At 40.0% G+C, this 25,474-nt stretch overlaps 1 protein-coding gene across 1 annotated transcript in view; it reads right to left on the minus strand.

Annotated features, from left to right (window-relative positions):
• PTPRK (protein tyrosine phosphatase receptor type K) overlaps window positions 1-25,474 on the minus strand; it is a 585,126-nt gene that overhangs the window by 282,035 nt on the left and 277,617 nt on the right. The window contains exons 4-5 of the mRNA XM_065401786.1: window positions 17,533-17,614; window positions 15,487-15,602 (exon numbers count right to left, since the gene is read on the minus strand). Of these exons, the coding sequence (XP_065257858.1) occupies window positions 15,487-15,602; window positions 17,533-17,614 (198 nt within the window). The remainder of the gene's footprint in view (window positions 1-15,486; window positions 15,603-17,532; window positions 17,615-25,474) is intronic.

A 25,474-nucleotide genomic window follows, 5' to 3' on the forward strand; every position in this document is an offset into this window, starting at 1 on the left:
ACCTCCATAAACTGAACAGTGTCCAGGCACTATCCCTGTCTTGCAGTCTGTAGACATACTTTTGGAATGCTGCCCCTCCAGAGAGCTGTGATCATGTGGCCCAGGTGCCTAGCACCCGGGCTCAGGGCTGGCTACTCAGACACCTCCTGTAGTTTTCAAAAAAAAACAACACCCCCCTCTCCCAGAATCCCATTGAAGGTTTGAGCCTTTTGGATTCCAGTTTAACCCTCTCAGGGGGCATGTGGTAAGTACAGCATGTAAAATAAGAAGTACCAGATTGCTCAGGCAGATCTTGCACCAGCAGGTGCCCAGAAGGCAGCAGGAGTAGCGCCAGGACTTGGCCTTGGGAAACCGGCACAGCAGCAGTTCAGAGTGATGCAGCCCATTCTGTTTCTTGTATGAGTGGAGCAGGAGCCTAATATCCCTGGCTACCCTCTGAGTCACTCTGCCAGCCAGAGCAGCTAGCGGTTTAGGTCCTGCCTCTCCCCCCTGGGCAGGTGTGTACTTGGCAGCTCTGGAGAGGAGCTGAAGCATGGTACGCCCCGTGCTCCACATCCCACCAGCAGCTGGCTTTAACTCAGCAGTGCCTTCCATCAAGCTGCCACCGCTGGCCAGTCCCTTCTTCCTGAAGCTGCTGGGCAAGAGCAGCTGCTCACTTATTGCTCTGCCATGGCCCACCTCCCGCAGCGACTAAAAGATCAAGCCACTAATAGAGTCAGGGGATAGAGGCAGTTCCGCTTCACCACCACTGAGGGGAGGCCAGATGGGTCTGGGGGTGCAACTTCTAAAAAAGAAAGTACCAGGAAACTGTTCCAGCTCTCAGAAAAAACATCAGAATAGCATTGCAGAGCGTTCAACATGACTTTAGCGCTGATGTTATTGCGCCTTACTTAAGTATGAAAAATACGCAGAAGGTACAGATCATGTAGAAAACAACAAACATCATGAATCCAATGCCCCTCACTCTAGCTCTGGGATTCCTTTGGGGACATCTGTGCTTGGGTAGGGAGGGTCCCCCAGCCTCATAAGGCTTGTGCAGCAGCTTCTGTCATCTTGAGCAGGTGAAAATGGCTGAAGAGAGTGAAGAGATCAGATCCTTAGTCAGGTGACCTCCTGGTCAGTCCCCAGAGGTGCCCTTATTGCTAGGCAACCTCTCCCCTGAAAATACAGTAAAATTCTTCTTGTTGGGAACCAGTCCATTGTATAGGATATTTGTATTTCAATAGACCCTCCACTACACCTCGGAATTTCAGCCTAACATGGAGGTAAAGAGACTACTGGGAACACAACAAGCCCTCACACTCAAAATGGAGTTTGCAGTCTGATAAAAACACATACTAGAGTTCACAATCTCCCACAGAATTCATAAATTGTACAAACCGATTTCCAAATCATCACAAAGGCCCTTACTATTTCAGGAACCTGGTTCCATAAAGGAACTTAGTCGATTCTTACAACTATCTTAAATGAAGTTTCAGTGAGGTTTAAGACAACCCACAACAATGTCATGCAACCAAACCAAAACCCTACATCCAAACAGCCCCAAATTTTGGGAAAGTTCCAATCTGGATTTGAAATGGAATGTCTCGAGGGCATGTATATGATAAATGTAGCCTACAAATTATTTTATTTTAGCTTGGCTGATATTATATAGATATCAAAGATGAAAAAAATCACAACCAACTATACCATCAAGCCCACCTATGCCAATGCACAGTTATGTCCCTTCTCGTTTGAAATCATTGATGCAATGAGTCTCCTTTCACTTCTACTGGGAGACACTTCCACGGACCTCACCCATCAATAAGCTGCATAGAATTTAATAGAATTTAATAGCTATATACTCTATAAACCTATAGAATTTAATAACTTCTTTCCTGATAATATTTAATAGTTATTTTATAGAATTTCATAGCAGGTATATAATTTTTCGATAAAATTCTGTAAAAAACTTCGCACTTCTTTAAACTCTATGTTTTTCCCACATGGGCAAGGGATATCAGGAATTTTTGTCCTGATAGTCAGTTTAAGATTTTCTTTTATCGGTTTCATACCATCATTCTGTCATATCAGTTTAGACAATCCAGCACAATTATACTCCTTTCTTGATGTTTACATCCTTGAAATGTAAGTAGGTAATTTCAGCCCAAACACTGCTAATCATTATCAGCTCTCCCTAGATTCCAATCTCTGCCCCAGTAGCACATAAAATACATATAAAATGATGGGGTCTAAATTAGCTGTTGCCACTCAAGAAAGAGATCTTGGAGTCATTGTGGATAGTTCTCGGAAAACATCCACTCAATGTGCAGCTGCAGTCAAAAAAAGCAAACAGAATGTTGGGAATCATTAAGAAAGGGATAGATAATAAGACAGAAAATATCATATTGCCTCTTTATAAATCCATGGTACACCCACATCTTGAAAACTGTGGGCAGTTGTGGTCGCCCCATCTCAAAAAAAGATATATTGGGCTTGGAAAAGGTTCCGAAAAGGGCAACAAAAACAATTAGGGGTATGGAACGGCTGCCGTATGAGGAGAGATTAATAAGACTGGGACTTTTCAGCTTGGAAAAGAGATGACTAAGGGGGGATATGACAGAGGTCTATAAAATCATGACTGGTGTGGAGAAAGTAAATAAGGAAGTGTTATTTACTCCTTCTCATAACAAGAACTAGGGGCCCCCAAATGAAATTAATAGGCAGCAGGTTTAAAACAAGCAAAAGGAAGTATTTTTTCACACAACACACAGTCAACCTGTGGAACTCCTTGCCAGAGGGTGTTGTGAAGGCCAAGACTATAACAGGGTTCAAAAAAAGAACTAGATACATTCATGGAGGATATGTCCATCAATGGCTTTAGCCAGGATAGGCACGGATGATGTCCCTAGCCTTTGTTTGCCAGAAGCTGGGAATGAGTGACAGGGGATGGATCACTTGATGATTACCTGTTCTGTTCATTCCCTCTGGGGCCCCTGGCATTGGCCACTGTCGGAAGACAGGATACTGGGCTGGACGGACCTTTGGTCTGACCCTGTATGGCCGTTTTGTTCTTATAATTGCCCTCCTCCACCAGGCAGCAGCCCCTATCACCTCTGAGAAGACAGGCCATCCCCAGAGAGCAAGAAATTCTGCAGAGGTTACAGTAGCAGCAGTGAGTGGTGGGTGGCTGAAGATCACACCTCTGGAAGCATCACCTCTATGGTAGAAAGGATTAAAGAACCTGGAAACAGTACAGTCCAATACTTTCAGGACCCTGTTCATTCTGGAAAAAGATACAACTGCTGGAGGGTGGGGGTAAGATGAAAGGAGAACATTTTGAACATCAATAACAAGGAAGGTTGGCTTGCGAGAGGGGCCAGGGTTGTAGCAGATGGTTTCGGGGAAATGAAATAAAAAATCCTCAAAGGAAAAAATGCAACTAACTAGTTTTGTATTTTTAACATTTTCCGTATATGTTGCCTTTCTAGCGCTATTTTGTCTTTTCTACATAGACTGTAAGGCTCTTCAGGACAGGGAACTTTTCACATTGTATGCTTGTACAGCGCTCAGGACAATGAGGCCCCAATCCAACAAGGGCCTGTGGGATATTGTTGTTGTTATACTTTAGCAAAGCTATCTACATATAGATTTTAATCAGTCTTGCACATAATCTATTCACTTGTCTCACCACAAGGAACCAACTATACTGAAAAAAACATTTTACTTGCCCTTCAAAAAAACAACAACTAGTGAGCAGAAATTTCAAGGCTTTTAATAAATCCTCTCTCATAAATAAGTGCTTTCAGCATACATGTTTTGCTTTAAAATTGATTTAAATATTGTTTGGATCACAACTGATAAAGTGAAGGAGATATTTGTGTTACCACTTTTGACCTAAGTGGCCAAAGTTCTGGGCCCTCCAGGTGTTTCCTGTAGGATGAGAAATTAATGATGGAGTCAGGTACCTTTGATACAGATAAAGAATGTACAAAGTCCTTGTCTCTCCAAACACAGGAGGAACCAAACAGGATGAAGTTTCTTTGCTCATAGCTCCAAACCCTTTCAAATAGCTCTCCCCTCTAGGCTTTTCTCAGGGGCACACTGTGCTTGTTCACATTGTCTGTCTGTTTGCTCCTTCTCTATCTGTTTCTGTAGAATTTCTCCTGCTTCTCTAATTACACCCTCCCCCCCCCCACACACAATAACATAGCCCTTCTCCCATAAAGTTCAAACAACTGGTCTTTCAGGAGAAGGACAGAGATTTATAGCAAACCAATGGAAGGCCCAGCTTCCCGATAAACAAAACAGTTCAGCAAGAGCATGGCCACAAAGCTAAGTTGAATAAAGCTAATGACTCTGATTCTCCACTACATCTGAAGGGGGCTCAGATGCTATGGCGAAGGGAGTGGGCCACAGGAAACCAATTGTGGTTGCCTGATTCAGAGTCACCAGGCACTGGCTCAACCACTTACATCACTGGCCTAAAGTCCTTCTGGGATTGTACACCAGAGGAGGATTGGACATGGTGGAACTCTGCCCTGTCATTACCCCTCCCCTCCCTTTCTGGCCCATGCCCTGCCCCCAAAATGCCTCTCCCTCCTCCTTATGCCAGAGGCTGGGCTGGGAGGCATGGTATAGGATTCAGTAGATCCATCTCCACCAGCAGAATTCCATTGCACAGGGAAATTCCCCACTTATCTCTGCCCACTTTAAAGCTACTGTGTCTGGACCAATGTGTGCCCTAAAATAGAAAAAGGTGTTTGAGAGAAAACTACACTTCCTGAATGCAGAATTATTTAATAGAATCCACTGGGACAGAGGCTCTTGAAGTGGTGAGGAAAGCAAGGCACACACACTTGCTTAGAGTGAGAGAAGCTATAATGCATATGTTGGGGTCCTAAAACTTTGAAGTTTTGCTTTGGTTTTTTTTTGGGGGGGGGGAGAAGAGAGAGTTTGCACAAAGAATTTACATCAAAATTGAGCAAGATCTCAAAGCACTTATGTTCAGCAAAAGATGACTTTACATTTCTCTAAAAGAAGTCAAACATATAGGATTATTAAATCCCACTGATTTAACTCAGATTTGTTTTTAGCCATTCAAGCAAATAAATTTGCTGGGCATTATGCTGGCCAATACAATAGATCAGACTGGTTCAACGAGGGAGAATTCGAGTCTACTCATCAATCAATTAACAATGACATTCAAATATTCTTCTAATGGGCACTTGGGATGAATTGGATATACCATGACCACAGGACAATGAGGTAAGGAAGTTCACAAGGGTGTGCTTCTATAAACTACATCTTGATTTAATCAGGCTAATTCACATATGTTTAAATCACATAAAACCTGAGGACTCCCTTCAAGTTACCACATACCAGGAAGCATGCAAGGCAAAATTTAAAGTTATAATAAAGCAATTCTTATGGCAATTTACTAGGAAACTACAAAATGGCAGCAGGTGGAAAAAGGGATCATAACACATTATACATGGTTAATGATCTGACTCTGAGCATGATAATCAGCAGAGAATCTGACAGTGAATCCCCAAGCAGAGCATATGTTGTGGTCCAATGTTAGGTGGAATAAGACATCCCTAGGGAGCGCCTACATAGATGACAACTGCAAGAACTATAGTGCAGACTAAATGACTGTTAGCTACTGTACATTAGAGGACCTAGTTAAGTGAGGCAGAACTAAGTTCAAACCAGGAGGAATATAGCATCCGGTGTAGTTGAAAGGTAAAATAACTAAGAAATTCAAGCTAAGGATCCAGGGGGAAATTACTCTATTTGTCTGACAGGCTACTAAAATGTTGGGTGGGGGCGGGAGCTCTGTTCAGGCTTAAATGACAGAGGCAGCATCAAAGATAGAATGTATAGTGACACAAGGAATTTTTAAAAACCACACACCATGAAACAGACTGGGATTAGTAAGAAAATATGAAATGTGGTATTATGAATACAGACTAATACTGAATTTTCAGTGGCTAATGTTCCTATATAGCAGTAGTATACGAGTCAGTAATGTGTGGCAGCACAGAATAAATGAAAAATGCTAACGAGTCTTTATGAACATGTTTAGGGATATCAGTAGGCTTCTCTTGGTGGAACAGTTCTTCAGAATATAGCATTCATCAGCCCCCCTTAACTGAAGAACTCAAAAGATAAGGGGAAAAGGCTAAGAGCACAGATAACAGAAACAAGATGTTTAAAGATAAATGCTACTTTCCGTGTTTACATATTCTTTCACTTCCCTTTCAGAAACATCATTACTCTGGAAAAGAGCGGTCAATAACAAGGAAAGTTGGGGAGACTAAAGGTAGAATGGGAAACTTCAGTGTGCATATTAAGTCCGGTGGGAATGGGCATGTCTCCTATCTGACAGAAGTGAGTTAAGAAATTAAAAACTACTATGTATAGAGAAAAACCAGGAGCGGACCACGAACAATCAGGAAAACTGGAACAGAAACTTTCTTCACAAAGTCTGCAGTAGGAGGAGACATCTGCTGAAGAATGACGTAATATTTAAAAGTGGAATGTACTGCAAGTGCCAGCTAATTTGCAGAATTGGGTCTGAAGGGCAGCAGCAACACCCTGAAGCATGTTTCACCCGGCTACCGTGTGCCAATGTGCGAGAGAACAAGAGGAGACATTAAATGCTTTCAAGACAAGAAAAGATTCGTGGTAGTGGAAAAACCACATCAAAGGGACTTTTGTCAATTAACTTTCTAACAAGAGAAAAAGATAAAGCAGCAAGAAATCTTTAAAAGTAATTTTCTGTAACAGCAGTACACTAAGGAATACAGTAAGAATGGACTGGAAGGCAGAAGCTCGGTTTTCCAGCAGAAAAGTAACCTTCGCTAATTAAGATCAGGTTGTGTACCTTGTCTGGTAAAGTAAACAGTTATGGCAGGGCTGCCTGTTCTACTAGGAAAGCCAATCTGAACACTGATACATGGCCTGAAGAGTAGGAATTCGTGAGATGGAAGAAGATGAAGCTACTCTGTCTTATAACAGAGGAATTAATTTCTTTTCAAGCAATTTGCAGAACACTCAGTACCAAGAATAACAGCAATCAATACGGTAAATAAAGACAGATACAAATCATTGTCAGAAGCTGAATGAGGCATCCTATTGGCTGAGCACATAACTATTAATATCTGCATTCAAGGAAAAGGAGATAAAAAAAACCTATGATGAAATCTATTAAGCAGTAATAGCAACAGGTGGATAGTATTGGTAAGCTGCAGAAGCCTGTTGCTTCCCTGGGCTACGAGTAGTCATATGGCAACCTTTGCAGAGAACACACCACTCCCAAGGATCTCTTCTGAAGTTCATCATTAGACATTTTTTTGTTTTTGTTTTTTCACTCAAAATATTTTTTCTTTAACACCTCAGAATGATAAGTATCATCCTCACGAGTTAGACAACCCTTCACAAATTAGACAAAAAATGAAGTATTAACAAACTTGATGAGTGGCTGTCAAATAAAAACTGCAGAGAATCTAGGTTGTGGTTCTACAATGCCACATGTTTTAGGGAATGAGCATCAGCAGCTGCCCCCATGTGTCTCAACATACTGAATGTTCTTTAGGACACCTATCAGTCCAGGGTCATATGAAACACTAGGCACACCAACTGATGCTCTGTAGCATCAATAGGAAGCTTATTCCATTCCAATTTAACCCGCACTGATCGCAGGGTGCCATAGGTCAGTATTAAAATAAAATATGAAGCCTATCTCGGGAAAGTCATTCTGCAGGGGGCAGAAAAATGATTTCAAGTACACAATAGCAAATCTTTCAGTCTCCGCCCCCCCCCCCCAAAACACCCCTATTTAAACAAAGTAAAATCTGTTAAAATGTAATGCTGTCTCCAATTTAAATGTAAAGTTATATTAGAAAGGCTATAGAAGTATAGTGTGCGTCTCAGCTCTGGGTTTCTTGCATGCCAGTGGCATGTTGCTTCCAGGTGACAGACCAATCAGCTAAAACTACAATGTTACTGGATATGCCTGAGGTGTGGAGCTCTGTAAAGGAATCTTCCAAGATGTGTTTATATGCAGCATGATGGGGAGGACAATCGAAGAGAGAAGATGGGTCAGATTGGTAAATTCCCTGTGGGAAGTGAAGATTGTTTCAAACCACGTTCTGTGGCAACAACGGTACCAAAAACTGATAGTGAGATGGTAAACAAAGCATTGTGAGTTATGGTATATACATTTTCCAAAAAGGATAACATTATGTGGTCAGCTGTTTGATCCTTGCCAGGTCAACTGCATAGTTAGCCCCTCACTTGATGATACCGCAGTTTTCACAGCAATTTGCATTCCATTTTCCATAATGCTTTCTAATTTCACTTCTGCAAAGATTACTTTCAGGCAATTGCTTTAATTATCTGTTACTCCACAAGGAATGACATTTTCCTCTGGCTGAGAGAAGAGATGTATCACACTGCATTAATGCTGATGAGACTCTCCAAGGGTGAAACCATGCGCTGACTTGCCAGGCTTGGCAAGCCAACTGAGGAGGCAGTTAGCCAGCACCTCGTGCTGTTGCTGACAGATTGGCCCAATTGCCAGTGCTTTGATGGCAATCTGCACAGGATTGCCAGTCACATTTTAAACTTCTAAACACATGCAATAGCGCTTCTAATCTGAGATTCATCAAAGCAAATGGTATCACCCAGGACCATGGCAAAACACACCAAACTGCAAAGTTAAGAAGAGCCTCTCTGCCGAAGCCAATGAGGTGTTAATGCCAAGCTCAGCAATGATGGATGGACTCATTAGTGTTTCAGTTATCTCCAACTGAACCTGGAGCCAAGGCATATGGTTTAACAGATGTTCCAGCAAAGGGCTCTTTTCTCTGTTCCACATAGGTGTCCAGTTATACTGGCCATTGATAAGAGACTATAAAATCTGATTGGCCATATGGGAGTCACAATTGCTCCCAACTCAAAAAGAAGCCTGCTTCTGGCAAAGAAAAATAAAACCCAGCACCTACAAACCTATTGCTCTGATATCCTTATTGGATTAATGGAACAAGTGCTAAACAATATACGTAATATTCAAAGCACGTGTCATCTTCCTATCCATTCTGACTAGTCATATGAAGTCAGTCCACCTCTACACTGTACTTGCTTAGTACTACACTGAAGCATCTAATGCACAAGCCACACTTCTCCATGCTGGGGGAAAGAGGACAAACGTGTAATTCTATTTTGACCATTTAAATTCTCATTTTTATAAGTTCTCTCTCTCTCCTTTTTTTTTTTTTTTTTTTTTTTTTTACAAAATCAGTATTTAGCATGTTCTCTGAATCAATAATTGCCTTTACTCTGCCTATTTTCTTGGATACCTAACATTTAGCAGTGTCCAAAGAACAGGCACACTGCACAGCTAAGCACTTGGGTTTGCTTGCTATTTATTAGCATAGCTCCACTGGTGTGCATGGTACTTTACACCCAAAAATAAATAAATACAATACAAAAATAAAGGTCTCTGCCCAAGGGGGCTTCCAAATTAACATAACAAATACAAAAATTCAAGATGAACAGAGGAGTGAGGCAAAGAGAATATTAAACAGAAAATCATCTGGAAGAAAGTCACTTACTTATTACATTAAAAAAATACACAGACACCAGAGCAGAAGTGGGTAGTGTCAGAGTAGACAACTGGCCATACTTTTTTCATGATTCTCCATGGTTAATATGCATTAAGCATAAAATTAAACACAGATGTGTACACCTCTGGACTCCTTCTACAAAGGAATTTCAACATGTGCTGGTCTTAACTTTCACAAAAAGACAGACATCTTAGTGTGGATAGGATTGCCAATTTTGGTTAGTTGTCTTCCTGGAGGTTTCATCCCATGACATAATCTTTAATTAAAGGTTTAATCTTTAATTCCTGGAGACTCCTGGACAATCCTGGAGGGCTGGCAACCCTATGTGCGTGATTATTGACATTACACTAGGAGAGGGCCTACAGTATGTAACCATAGTTAGAAATAAGCTCAGCAAGAAAATATGAACCAACCTGAACATTAGTGCTAGTTCTCCTAACATTTCTGCCTCCAGGCTGGGGTATTAAATTACCATCTCAGTTTTGAATGATCACATCTCTGAGCCCAGAAACTCTAGTGGCTACAGTGGCCCCAGCTACCACTGAATCCAAATAAGTATCTGGCAAACCTGTGAGGCCCTGCAGTGGGAACTTTGGGGGTGGGTGGGAAGGGGGGGAGGACAGAATGTCTATTATTTTTACCTGCAACAGTATCTTAAGGGAGATGGGAAAAGGTAGACAGAGAAGAGACATCTCAAGAATTCAGATATATGTGAGAAAGCTTTATACAAGCATCCGTATTTTGGAATGCTCAACTAAAACAAAAATGTACAAACCTTTGATCTTCTCCTACTATATTTGTTAATAATTATGCGCCAGTTAAAGTATTTATTTCTGTAAATAAAAAGAATAGCCATGGTACTGTAATAATTGTGTGTTGCACACTTGTTGCAGAAGTAAGAGGTGCAATTTTGAAAGCTGTTTCTCTCTCTCTCATCCCCATATTTAACATTCAATATTCTCATAATGTGTTACTGAACCAGTTAAGGCTCTTTATCTAGTCCAGGGGTCCCCAAAATATGGGGTCAACCATGCAGTAGTGGGGGGAGAGACAAATTCCATTACTGGTGGGGGAGGGAGGGTGTGCGACAGGAAAAGTTTGGGCACCACTGATCTAGTCAGATATCTATCTGCTTTATATTAATGCAGCTGCACCTTTCAAAGCACTTTTGTTCTCAGCATTACTTATCTTTCAATGCCAAAATCCTGTTTCTCCCAACCTCAGTCCAATGGGACTGTGAAATTGAAAAAAAGAAAAAACAAATGCTATCTGATTTAAAAAAAAAAAAGGACGTGAAATCCAATAAAGGTCCAAGATCAGTCCTTATTCGTCTTTCTCCAATGCTCAGAAAAATCTGAGTCTGTGAAAAGCCTTTGGATCTTACAGCATTATATATATGCATATAATAAGAAATTTGGCGTATTGGAACACACTATCTATACTCATGTTTTAAATATTCATACAAATGTGTACACACTTAAAATTATATATATATATATATACATACATACACACATATATACATATGCAAGAAAAAATATATAGTGGGCATACACATAATACACAATTTCTAACACCTCTGATTTCTGAAGTTAGAAAAATAAGCCTTTCTAAAATACATCATTGCTGTTTGTGCTACTGTTGCTGATAGTACCACTAGCTCCATCCCACAAAATAAATAAATAAAAATGATTTGCCTAATTTTACTGAAGGAGATGGGAAAGAGTGAAAGGGCAGAGGGGGTTCTGTAGTTTCTTTTTAAAGTTCTTTATTTTAATCCTTCACTTAGAAATACTCAAAGAACTGGAAGAGACAGACAGAGCCATTACTTTATTTAAATAACCCCATGGCTGCAAAACTACTACTCTATAGCTTCAATGTAACCAAACAGGATCTTGTGTCAGAGAGCATTTCTGGCATGAACAGCCCCAGTCTTCCCAAATGTCATTTCATATCATTACATCTCATGTAGAATGCCTTATTTTAAGTTTTCAAAAGGGAAGATCTTTTCACATTCAACTATGATGACAAAAAAGGTCCTTTTATTTATTTATTTATTAACATAGCATGCTACTAAAGCATCTCTCTTCACTTGTTACTATGAGAGAAGATGCATTCCTGGAATGCTTCTGCTCCAGGCCCTAAAAAACAATTATTTAGGCATTTGATTTGATCTGTTGGTGGTTTTCTTCTTCATATTGAAACTTTAGAAAGTGAGTTTGCTAGTTTGAACAAAGGGTATACGTGGGCCTTTTCCAAGTCACACACTTGTATACCCCATGTGGTCCATAACTCACCTTTACATCAGTTTCAAGGAAAACGAGTCAATTTGATGTTTGCTCAAAACTGTGCACAGCAGGATTGATAACCAGCAATGTTCTCCAAACACCGAAGAAAGTATTCTGACAGGTAAAATTAATGATTAGCATGGCTATGCTGGGAAAACAGAGCAAAGACTTGAATGATGAGAAAGGAACATATGGGGCAATGAGGAAATGGTGACAGAACTAGTAGAGTTTAAAGGGCGAGAGAGAGAGAGAAGTAAAATACGAGTAGAGATCTGCATTTGAAGAATTCAGGTGACTTCTATCAAACAGCTATTTTTATAGCAAGGTTGCAAAGCACTTTATAAACATTAGCAAAGAAAGTTATTTGAAGGGCAAAAGATCCTTCTAGTCCCAAAATCTCAGCCAACAAATGAAAGGATATTCTTAGCATTTTACAAGATAAGGAAGTATCCACTTCTGTGATCTATCCAGTAAAATCTATTAACTGTGTGAAGACAGAAAACAAATGTTTTCCAAGCAGTTTTGGCTGCTAACTGGCTTTCTTGCAGGGAAAAGAAAAGTTATAAGGGATAATCAGTCAAAGTTATCTTACTTGGAGGACAGAGTGGTATGAAAAAATTCCAGTTGGCTCTCACTGTCAGGCTTTGTTGAGCAATTATCTGTGTTGAAAGTGGTGCTTTACATTGTTTCTTTATACTCTCATTGTTATAACCTTATCTCTCATAAAACAATCCAGGTTAATGTAATTTAACTTTGCTAAATTGGGCACATAAAACACACAATGCTGAGAAATTGAACTGCTCTCTCTCAATGAGTACATTTTACATTTGTTCAATTGAAATAATGGTTTGTACTTAGCAGAAAGACTTGCAAAACAAATAATTCCTGGTGATATGATATCTATTTACTACACTGACTTACTAATGGGAAATGCAATGCAATCACTTTTGGTTCTGTGTTCATTTTTCACACTGTAGCACATTGTGATTATCTTTTCTTGGAATATTTTTTGTGTCCTATTTATCTAGAAGTCAGTCTCTCTCACATTCTACCCAAAAGAAAAATTTCTTGTGTCTTTATTTTGGACTTCAGATGTATCTCATGGCTATATATACACCCAAAGATGGTCACCTCCTTTCTCACTTGGGCTAGAAGTCAGACCCTGATTGGGAAAAAAATGGATTATGTTTCATTTTGGCAGTGTCCGACTTACTACAAAGTATACAACTTTACATTTGGTACTTTCTAGATTTTAAAATTGTATTTTTGAAAGTTCAGATTTTTTAAATATCAAAAGGTTTTGCTTGAAGAAGCAATTTTCAATTTTTCAAAATAATTAAAGATAGTGCACACTGCAAACTCGCTGTTACTAGGCACATTGTAGATACACACCGAAATAATGGGGTAAGTTTTTATTAGTTCTTCAACTTTCATCTACATCAAGCAATGAGAAACCATTCTTGAAGAAGCCGTCTATGCCCGTGTGATCTTTCCTAACAACTTGCCTTTTTCTAAGCTATGAGTAAAAAATTCTCATAGGTTTGTGAGGGGCAAACAATATTCTGATTTTAGACATTGTTTACTTTAGAACATATAGTTGTATATTTATACAAATCTTTCTACTATCATTCAAAGGCATGGCAATTTTATAGTGTCAGTTTAAAAATTCCCTCTTTTTAACACACATCCCGAGGGATTAATTTGTAATTTCTCTCTCTCATAGGATCATCCATCATAGTTATGACAGCTCTCTGTTAAGCATGTACTAAATATAGCACATCTGTTTTACTAGATACTAAACTTTTTCTTTCAAACCATAGGTATTTATTGCTTACATGTTTTGATAAAGAAACATTTACATGTAGAGAGAATACATTAATAGTTACCTTACATAGTAACCATTTGTCTAGTGCACCTTTTTATGTTTTTTAATCCAAGTTTTAAAAATTTGGAGTCGTTAGCATAGAATAATAGAAACACAGGGCTGGAGAAGACCTCAGGTGGTCATCTAGCTTATCCCCCCGCACTGAGGCAGGACCAAGTATACCTAGACCATCACTGACAGGTGTTTGTCCAATCTGCTCTTAAAAACCTCCAATGACAGGAAGTCTATCACCTCCCTTGGTAAACTATTCCAATGCTTAACTATCCTTATAGTTACAAAGTCTTTCCTCACATCTAATTTAAATAATCCTTGCTGCAGATTAAGCAGATTACTTCTTGTCCTACCATCAGTGGATACAGAGAACAACAGATCACCATCCTCTTTATAACAGCCCTCAACATATTTGAAGAATATTATCAGGTTCCCTCTATCCCCATTGATCTTCTTTTCTCACGATTAAACATGCCCATTTTTAAACCTTTCCTCGTAGGTCAGGGTTTCCAAACTTTTTATAATTTTTGTTGCTCTCCTCTGGACTCTCTCCAATTTGGCCACTTCAAGTGTGGCACCCAGAATCACACACAATACTCCAGCTGGGGCCTCACCAGGGTCGAGTAGAATGGAACAATTATCTCCTATGTCTGACATACAATACTCCTGTTAATTCACACCAGAATAATTGCTTTTTTCTCAACTGCATCATATTGTTGGCTCATTCAATTTGTGATCCACTGTAACCCCCACATCCTTTTCAGCAGTACTACCACCTAGCCAGCTATTCCCCAGTTTGTATTGTTCCATTTGATATTTTCCTTCCTAAGTGAAGTACTTTGCACCTGTCTTTATTGACATCATCTTGCTGATTTCAGACCAATTCTCCAATCTACCAAACTAATTTTGAATTATAATCCTGTCTCCGAAGTGCCTGTAACTCCTCCCAGCATGGGGTCACCTGCAGATTTTATACTCCATTATCAAAGTCATTAATATTGACTGGTGCTGGACCCAGAGCAAACGCCAGAGAGATCCCATTAGATCCATTCTCCCAGTGTGACAGTGACCCACTGATAGCTACAATGAGTATGGTCTTTCAACCACACCTCTACCTCGATATAACGCTACCCGATATAACATGAATTCGGATATAACGCAGTAAAGCAGTGCTCCGGGGGGGGCGGGGCTGCGCACTCCGGTGGATCAAAGCAAGTTCGATATAACGCGGTTTCACCCATAACATGGTAAGATTTTTTGGCTCCCGAGGACAGCGTTATATCGAGGTAGAGGTGTAGTAGTTTCCTCTACACCACATTTCCCTACTTTGCTTAAAAGTTAGTTTTGCGTCAAAAGTTTTACTAAAAATCAAGATCATCTGCTGCTTCCCCGCTCTCCAGTAGGGAAGTAATTCTGTCAAAAAAGGAAATTAGGTTGGTTTGGCATGATTTGTTCTTGAGAAATTCATGTTGGCTATTACTTATCACTCTGTTATCCTCCAAGTGCTTACAAATTGAGTGTTTGATAATTTGTTCCTATATCTTTCCAGTCTGATTAGTTTTTCTGTGTAATCAAATTAATCACAAATTTGATTTATAGGAAAGATTCTACATGCTCAAGATTTAAAAAGAAAAAACATTGAATTAAAATATTTCATTTTCAACAATACATTTGTTCTTTATTCAAACAGACTTGGATGAGTTAGACTTACCTGCAGCCATAACTTGTTATTCACTGCATCCCTCCCGGTAGCAATGCATTGAAATGTAGCATTCTGCCCTGCATTGACCTCTACATCCCCCAGCCTCAGGAAATGTGGAGATTTATCTGTGGAGGTGGAAAAATAAAATTACAAACAGTGCTCACTAATAAAAAAAAAAAGCCTTACTTTCTCCCAAAAGATACATATTATGACAACCTTTGGCTAAAACTAATCTCATATGAAAGAAAGTGATTTTTGTTTCACCTTCATTCAAGAAAAAAGCATTTTTTTCTTTTTCCTCCTCTCCACCAGTGACTCTACTACTGTATGCTGTACATGAGTTATAATAAAGTAATTTACAAATCAAAGCAAAAGGAAAATGGGGGGAGGGATAGCTCAGTGGTTTGAGCATTGGCCTGCTAAACCCAGGGTTGAGAGTTCAATCCTTGAGGGGGCCACTTAGGGATCTGGGGCAAAATCAGTACTTGGTCCTGCTAGGAAAGGCAGGGGGCTGGACTCAATGACCTTTCAGGGTCCCTTCCAGCTCTATGAGATAGGTAGATCTCCATATATTAAAATAAATGCAGAAATGTGAGAAAGACATCACAAAAATTCTTCCAGTGAATTTCCATTGTATTCCACCTGACATACTGTAATCCCCCACAACAAGTAAAACATTTTGGGGGGGGGGGGGGGGAAAGAGAGATTTAATTTGTTGTATTCATGATACTGTATTAAGAGCTAATGCAATGTAATTTTGAGTTCTTTCCTCCTCAGCAGACAAATGTTTTCTGTGCCATTAAATATGGCAACATTTCAATGGCTGATAGAACACAGTTTATACATCTGCACAGACTCAATGGCAAAACCACCTGATTGAAATATTGAGCCTAAGAAAACTGATGGTCACAATTGACGGATACACGTTATATAGCTCTCTCACATGTTTTCACCTACATAACCAGTTCGTGCTTTCTTTTAAAAAAAAAAAAAAAGGCAATTTGAAAAGAGAATGGGATAAGCATCACTAAGCAGACAGGGTTTATTTAAATACTGTATCATGTTGATAATCTGCTGTCAAGACTATATTTGACTACCTTTTTCTTTTACCACCTGTTTACCCAGCAGAGCTCTTTTTTAAGCATCTGTTTTTAAGCGAGTCCCTATAGCTGGGCTGGCTGAAATATAAAAAGGCAAGAGACTCGATAGCTCCTTAGGCTGAGTAGGGCAATGCTCTTAGCCTTAGTCATTTTTAGGTGGGGAAAGAGGATAAAGGGAATTTGAGTTTGCAATCACATCTTTATTATTTGGCATCTCTTAGTGAGCACTGGCTTCAGGAACTTGTATATCTGTGGAGAAAGTAGTGAAGCTATCAGCCACAGGGATATGCTACAACAAAGAAGGGGATTGAGGGGCTATTGTGGTTGGGCAGGAGCAGGTAGAGTAGAATGGGACAGAATTAACAAGAAAAGTAGCAACAAATGAGAGAACTGCATAGACATGATTTTTTCTCACATGCATTGGTCCAATGTTTCCTGAGCTATTGCGCCACTGGCCTAGGATTTTTTCCAGGATTAGCTGAGCGAGAGTGAAACGTACATTTAAATGCATACAGTCTGTCCCTACTCCTAATAGCCTACAATAATTGGAAACCAGAAGATATATAGTTCTCACTCAGGTTTCATACCCTTATTAAGTTGTCTAACAGCCCTCAGACTTAAATATGCTAACCAATTTAAAATTAGCACAAACCAGTATATTTATTTTTAATTTCAATTTCAATTTTAGTGTCCAAATCTATCACTAAAAAGGCAACCGCTGAAGAGTTACACTTTTATTTTCATGCAATGCTTTATTTTTGCTAGACAGAAAGATTTTTACCTAGTGAAATCACTACTGTGCCACCCCAATATTCATTCATGTAAGCTGTAATAGAAATTCTACAGAAGGAACAAAGGACATCAATGATCAAGCAATGAAAACTCAGCAGTCTGAGCCGATATTGAGCACATCCTGAAAAGACAGAGAAAAATGCAGCCCTTAATCACTACTTACCACAAGGGTAACTCAGAACCTGGATGTCATCAATGGCAATGTAGCCATTTCTCCCATCTGAGACTTCGGCTTCAAATATTACCTGTCAAAAAGAAAGAAAAAAAAGGTTTACAACACTCATTTCTACAGAATCCACAGTGGAGAGTGCAGATATATGGCACGTTGCTTTTTCATTTAAGCTGAACTTTCCACAAGATTTCATGATTGAATGGAATATTTATTACTTAACGTACTACAGTTCCATACCATTTGTATATTTGACTTCTTCTAGATTTGCTACTTATGGATACAACACAGAAACATGTTTCTTAACTTGTAATTAATGTTAGTCTGTTTCCATTGGACTAAAGTTTATTTTCAGCACTATATACATAGGATTAGACTCCGAAAGTACCATTTTAAGGTGGGTCAGTCATCTCCTTACACAAAAGTAATAAACTTAATTAACAGGAATTTAAATTCCAGTTGGAGTCACACTCCCCACATATTCCTGAACTCCCCCTGAAGTACAATTCCATAAAAGAAAATTGTTCTTGTGATGTTGCAAGTAGCATTTCCCCAGTGGCTTTGACAGGAGTAGGTGCAGTTTGATATTATCATTGTCAGTTTCATTCTTCACTCCTGCTAGGAAATAGGGAAAGTGTGATGTGGGGGAGTAATAAAGGCACCTCTTCACAACTTCACATCTGCTCCTACTTCCTGTTCCACCCTCCACCAACAGGAGCAGCAAAGGAAAGGCATGCATTTGGCAAATGACACAAAGCTGGGGGGGGGGGGGGCGTTGCAAACACTTTGGACAATAGAGATAAAATTCAAAAGGATCTTGATAAAATGGAGAACTGGGCTATAGACAACAAAATGAAATTCAACAAAGACAAATATAAGGTGCTACATTAGGATGACCAGACAGCAAGTATGACAAATCGGGACACAGGGTGGGGGTAATAGGAGCCTATATAAGAAAAAGGCCCAAAAATCGGGACTGTCCTTATAAAATCAGGACATCTGGTCATCCTATGCTACATTTAGGGAAGAAAATCAAATGCACAAATACAGAATAGGGGTAACTGGCTTGGCAGCAGCACTGTTGAGAAGGATCTGGGAGTTGTGGTGGATCACAAGCTCAACCTGAGTCAACAATGTGATGCTGCAAAAAAAGCAAATGCAATTTTAGGTTGCATTAACGGAGGCATAACATGCAAGTCACGGGAAGTGATATAACCACTCTATTCAGCGGTGGTTAGGCCTCAGCTGAAATACTGTGTCCAGTTTTGGTCATCAATGTATAGAAAGGATGTAGAGAAACTGGAAAGGATCCAGAGGCAAGTGACAAAGATTATCAAAGGGATGGAATGCAAGTCATATGAGCAAAGGCTGAATGAACTGGGTATGTTTATTTTGGAAAAGAGGCAATTAAGGGGGGAGGTGGGGACATGATAATAATCTTCAAATACCTGAAAGGCTGCTATAAAAGAGATGGAGAAAATTTGTTCTCTCTTGCCACAGAGGGAGCACAAGAGGCAATGAGTTCAAATTACAGCATAGCAGATTTAGGACATTTGATTTAATTTAATTGTAAGAACAGTAGGACAATGGGACAGACTGACTAGGGAGGCCATGGAAGCTCCTTCACTGGAGGTTTTCAAAAGGACGCTGGATAGCCATCTGTCTTGTATGGTTTAGACATGACAAATCCTGCATCTTGGCAGGGGGTTGATGGCTAGATGACCCTTGTGGTCCCTTCTAACCCTATGGTTCTATGATACCCCAAGTTATAGGTTCCATGGTAAAAAAGCCCTGTAACCCCTGCAATGGAACCAATTAAATGCCTGGTATAGGAGAGTATGGTTGACCTCCCGTGTGCTAAAGTTTAATAAACGTTCTGGCCTGTTGCTTAATTCCATGCATATATCTGTCCCCATTTCACCGCTGTGTCTGTATCAATACACAAACTCCAAGGTTCTTGTAGTGTTTTCATTTCATAACATTATAAGTGCCTGACTTTAACACTGGAAAGGGAAGAGAGAAATAATCTCTTTCTTGAATATGAATAAAGTTGGAAGTTCAAAATGCCAAAAAGAAATTTCAGGAAGCTTGTGTCTCTCCCCCTCCCTGCCCCAATCCTTTAAAAACAGTCATGTTTGAGAGCTCCCTGTATCCAAGCAGTTTTATCAGGACTTTGAAAAGTTTTAGGATAATATGACCATGAAGTCCAATATAAAACATTTTACTCATGCTCTTTTTAGGTCATAATACTGGTAGAATCCTACCATTTAGGAATGGATAAGTCCTACTATATAACTGCCATGCAAAGACAGAACAGGACTGTCACTGAGATAAAGAATATTACTTTTGTAACAGAAAACTCTTATCTTTGCAACCAGAAAACTTTAACAACGTTGGCTGTGCAGCCTTAATTCTGCGCCCTTGTACATATGCATTATAACACAATCTTTTATTACATACTACATTTTTCACAGAACTGTCTCATTCAGTGCACAGGATAGGCTGTGATCTGTGGATAATCAGAGTTGTGTAATGAATGAGTCCACTGTATGTAGGACCCTTGCTTCATTTGTTACAGAAGTTGGAAGGTGTGTAGTGAAGGAGGAAGGGAACTGCACAAGAGAAGAAAGTGCAGTCTCCCAGTTATGACAGCTGAATGCTGCACTGGAGAATTGCATTCTATCCCTGCCTCTGCCACGGAATCCCATGTGATGCTAGGCAAGGCACTTAAACCAAACCATTCACAGGTGGCCACTAATTGCGTTCCTCATTAACTAGATGCCTGACTTGAGACCCAGAGGATAAGCACTCATAGCTGCAACTGAAGTCACTGGGAGCTCTACTTTGAACATAGGAATGAAGTGCTCTACAATGCTAAGTACTCTGAAAACTCAGATCCTAGGAGTCTCAAAGTGGTTGTCCAAAATTAGTGGACACTTCTGATCTTAATCTCCCTGTGTCTCAGTTCCCCATCTATAAATAGGGAAAACTACCATCTCCGATCTCACAGGGGTGTTGTGAAAATAAAATCATTAATCTTTATGAAGCAATCAGATGCCACAATGATGAGTGTCAGAAAAGCCCATGACAAAGTTAATAATTCTGTCTTTAGAGCAGGGTTTAAATAGCGTTCAATAATAAGGCCTGGGGCCACACATCGAACAATGAGGAGAAAATAAAATATTGAATAGTGGCTCATTAAGAGACGTGCCATGCATTCTGTGCCCCCCTGGAAAAGTTAGTATAGCCATGCCTGACACTTTATTGCTTGACTTTGTAATCTTAACATTCTTTTAACATAGCTTTGCATATGTAATATAAGCAAGCTGTGTGCATACATAGGCATTTGTATGCATGATGAGCTAATTACTGCATACACTGGGGCTGGAGTGTGTGAATACTCCTCTGTTTCTCCCTTACTGTAATTTAAAAGACTAAGTTTTCAAACACACATGTTCTTGGCATAGATGCAGTTTCCAACCCAAGTTCCTTTCTTGTATCTTCAGAGCATGGTTCAGAAAGAGTCTGAAATGGCATAAGACAGTGGAGACTGAAGAAAGTTATTCACTGGTTTAAAAAAAAAAAGTATTCTGCAGTGAGACATATAGGCCCCATGCTGCCAACAAAAGGGTTAATGACAACCTGTGGCCCCAAACTGGCCCCACCCCACTATACCTGCAGCAAGGGCCAGGCATGGGGAAAGGAGTTAAAAGGAGGAGATCTAGCCCAGGTCAGGACTGTCTAGGAGGGAGAACTGAGTGCCGCTTCTCCTGACATGAGAGAAGTCTGGGTACAGCTCAGAGACTGAGGTAGCTTGCCAGCTGGATTGGCCCCTGCAGATGATGAGACCTTGAGGGATCAGCTGATGCACGGACTGTTTGAAGACAAGCCCCGAATAGAAGGGTGGGATCTTACTGAAGTTTCATCAGACAACCCTGTTTTGGGTCATAGTTTTCGATTCCTGATTTCTTTTGGACCATAGCACCCAGGAAGGAGTAGGACTGAAGTGTGCCTTAGTCAGAGAGCCAGAGCACCGCTCCCTCAGACCTCACAAGAACAGCGACCTACCAGAGAAAACCTGCAGCTGAGCAGCTCATGCCCTGCTGGGCTACAAAGGGGCATCACAGAGGCAAGGTGGACACACATTCAATATTGTTTTAGAGACCTTTCCTCTCCTGTTTGGCTGATGTGATATACCTATGTGGAAATCTCCCATAATCATGGATAAAATACCACCAGATAATCTCATTTAGATAACAAGGATACATACCTTAATTACAAAAAAGTGGGTGGAAAAGTATGCAGGGGCTGGGGGGGGGGGGGGAGGATCTTTCCCTGTCATTTTCATTACTGTGATGCTCATCACTATAATAGAGTCTGAAATTTGTATATTTCCTTTCACGTTAATTCTTCACTCTCCCCATTACATGTTACCAAAACCCCATACTGGCTCAACAATACTTCTCCAACAGCTTCTCCTCTTTCAATAATGAATTTATTAAAAAGATATAGGATTCATTTGATGTCTCATAATGTAGTTATCACTAACAGTAAAACAATTCTGAAAAGCACCTTATCAGTTCTCCCGAGAGCTCTCCCATCGGCAAAATTAAACCACCTCCAATGAACGGCGGTCCCTTGAAATATGTGTCAACAAGTTATGCTAAACAATCTGCTCCACCTTGTATTTAGCTGTGACTCTCTAAGTACTTTTCCCAGACCTGAAGAGCTCAGTGTAAACTTGAAAGGTTGTCTTTCTCACCAACAGAAGTTGGTCCCATAAAAGGTATTATTTCACCCACCTTGTCTCTCTAATATCATGGGACTGACACGGCTACAATAACACTAATAGCATAGACAAGGCGGTGCAAACTGAAACACAACTTAAGCTGGAACTCCTGACTCGCCCCTAGGCTTTAACTCAGCCCATTTAGAATGTGCTAAAGTCCGAACCGTCTTGTCTACATTTGAATTTCTAGGACAGGTTAATTAGAACACATTAGCTAGTACCTTTAAACCCTACTCCAGAGAAATCTCCAGGGTAACCATAACACAATCTAAGCCCAACCTAAACTTCTTCCTAGTGTAGATGCAGGGTAGTGCCCTGTAGCTCAATTTAGCTGGCTGAGTTGTAGTGTAGGATCTTGCCTAGGCTAAACCACAATTAGTCAAAATCAAGCTAACTGTTATTCTGCAGTCCTAGACTAGTGACAGCTATTTTTTGTATTAAAAAAAAGTGTCCCATGTTAGAAGTCTGATATCTTGTTACCCTGCAGGACTTGTAAATTGGAACTTACTATAAAACCATGAAAAGAGGAAATACCAAGCTACCTGAGACTAGCACTTTAATATGAACCCTTATCTCTGACATCATAGTATCATCCCCCTGGGGGAAAAAAATCACATACAACATACACATCACATCATTCCCCAGTATGCAAATACTTACTACTCATGTACTGCTAAGCTCAGAGTTAAGACTTCATGTGTCGTAGTGTGATGCTGAGTAATGAGGTGTGTACATTGTGTTACAGTAAACGTTTGAGGTGTATGGAACTTAGTGTACAGGAGAAAAGGTGGGGAATGTAATGTGTGGGGTTAAGGTATGTTAAAGGAGGATTCCCCTTAAGGAACAATAACTGGGTTTTGTTTGTTTGTTTTGTTTTTCCTTTATGAAAATATCATATATAAACATCTATATGTATGTAGTATATATTAACACACACACACAAATTTGGTTACAGCAACAAGTCTTCCTTTCACTGACCTTATTTTCCCCCTGAGGCTCTGCTTTGCATCATTAACAAGAGCTAAAAAGAAATTTCTGAGCGCAGATTCCATGACTGGCAAAGATCTAATTGGCCTTACCACTTCACCAGAGCATTCAACATGAGAAACTTTTCTGTCAAGCTACACACATACAAAAATGGATTCTTGCTAGCTTAATTGCCCAAAGCTTGAACTCATGCACAGGTCAATTCCAATACTTGATGCTGAGAACTGAGTTAAAGAACTGTATACAGAAGGGATTATAGTCATGACAGATGACAATATAAAAACCATCCAGTGCTTCAGCTTGGGAATGGAATTAACTTTGCTTTTCATGCTGTTTTCTCTCCGGTCCATTACCTGAAATCCTGAAGGTGGCTATTCTGATCTAATATTTGCAGCTCCAGCACCATTTTTACACTAATTGCTAAATAAACTAAGTGAAGGGAGAATTCTAGTTAAAACTGGAATTTAGAGAAAGGTTGGGGATGGGTGCAGGGGAGAGACTTTTTGTCTCTAAAATAACTTGATCCTGGAAATGTTGTGACCAGTTTGTATGAGTCTGAACAGGTTAATGATTTTTAAAAATATTTAAAGTTTAAAGTTAAAGTAAACCCAATACATCCATGAATAAATCCATGAGGTTTGTTTGGTTGGAAGATGGGATCTGTTTGTTCTTTTATTCTACATTTGTAAAAGAACACTTGATCAGCTCCAGATGTACTGGAAACAAAACTGGTTAAGGTCAGAATATACATAGAAACAGGGTTGTTCTCTAGAAAAACAAACATCCCATAGCTAAAAGGCCATAAACGGCAAGACAAACCGTACTGACAAGAATACAAAGGTTAGAGACTCTGCTCACATAAAAAAAATTAATATAATTAAATCTGATGTTTCAGCAGTTTACAGATTTCAGGTATTAAGATTTTAATTAATAACCTACATCTAAAAGTAAATGTAAACACTTGAAAAATGATACACTGTTGAGAGAAATACTTCCAGTAAGAAATGCAATGAAAACCTGTTTGAAATGAGAGGGGTGGGGAGGGATGTCTAAACAAATTTTGTCCGAATATGTAAAAAATGTGTTGACATAATAAAATGCATCTCCCTTGTGACAGTTCCAGATAATTTTGCTGAGCTAATTTAGAAACCATGAAAACATAATTACTTCCATTTGAATACTTAACTAATACTGTGAGGCAGGGTTTTCTGCTGACAGGGCCCTAGAGGATTTTCAGTACCGTAAATCAACCACTTGGGTGAAAACTTTGAAATCTAGCCCCTTTACAATCTGCTAGTTAAGAAACACCCTCCTCTCTGTCGCTTTTCACATCTCACATCTTCAGAGATTTAAAAATTGAAGAGTTCAAAAGCTACCTTTTAAGTTAGTAATATTGTTATCAAAGCTGGTGAGCAAACATGAATAGATATTTCTATCTTCTCATAATCACTCAAGGGAGACCCAGTGCACACCCCTTTAATCTTCCCACCAGGTGTTGAAATCTGACACAGGATCACGAAGCTACTACATTTTTCAGATCTGGTTTAAAAATGCTCCTGTGGGATTCCACACTAGAAAGGAACACACCCATGCTGCTGCTTGACCTCTAAACAGGGCTTAAAAAGTGACTCTGGCAAGAATCACAGAACAATGAAATTGAAGGGCAGGGGTCTCAGGGTAGCGGCAGAGAATCCCAGCGATGTTCTCAGTATAGTAGTTCCCAAACTATGGTCTGTAGAGAGCTCGCTGGTCACATGAGGCTAGCTGGCTCTCCTCCTCCTCCTATCAGCTACTGCACTGCATTAGAGAGCTAAAACTAGACTCAGTACACTCCTAATATTACTTTTACCTGAGAGCAACTGCTGTAGTAGTCACAGGGGTGTTATACAATTGTGAATAAGAGGTGGTTCATGAGGTTCTCTCTATTAAGATGCTTAGGGTTACCATATTTCCACAATCAAAAAAGAGGACACTGGGGGTAGGGGGGAAGCCCCGCCCTAGCCCCGCCCCCACCCCATCCACTCCCTCCCACTTCCCACCCCCTGACTGCCCCCCTCAGAACCCCAACCCTCCCTGCTTCTTGTCCCCTGACTGCCCCCTGCTGAGAACCCCCCACCCTAACTGACCCCCTAGGACCCTACCCTTATCCACTCGCATGGG

The sequence above is a fragment of the Emys orbicularis genome, chromosome 3 (genome assembly GCF_028017835.1).
Source record: "Emys orbicularis isolate rEmyOrb1 chromosome 3, rEmyOrb1.hap1, whole genome shotgun sequence".
Taxonomy (NCBI): Eukaryota; Metazoa; Chordata; order Testudines; family Emydidae; genus Emys; species Emys orbicularis.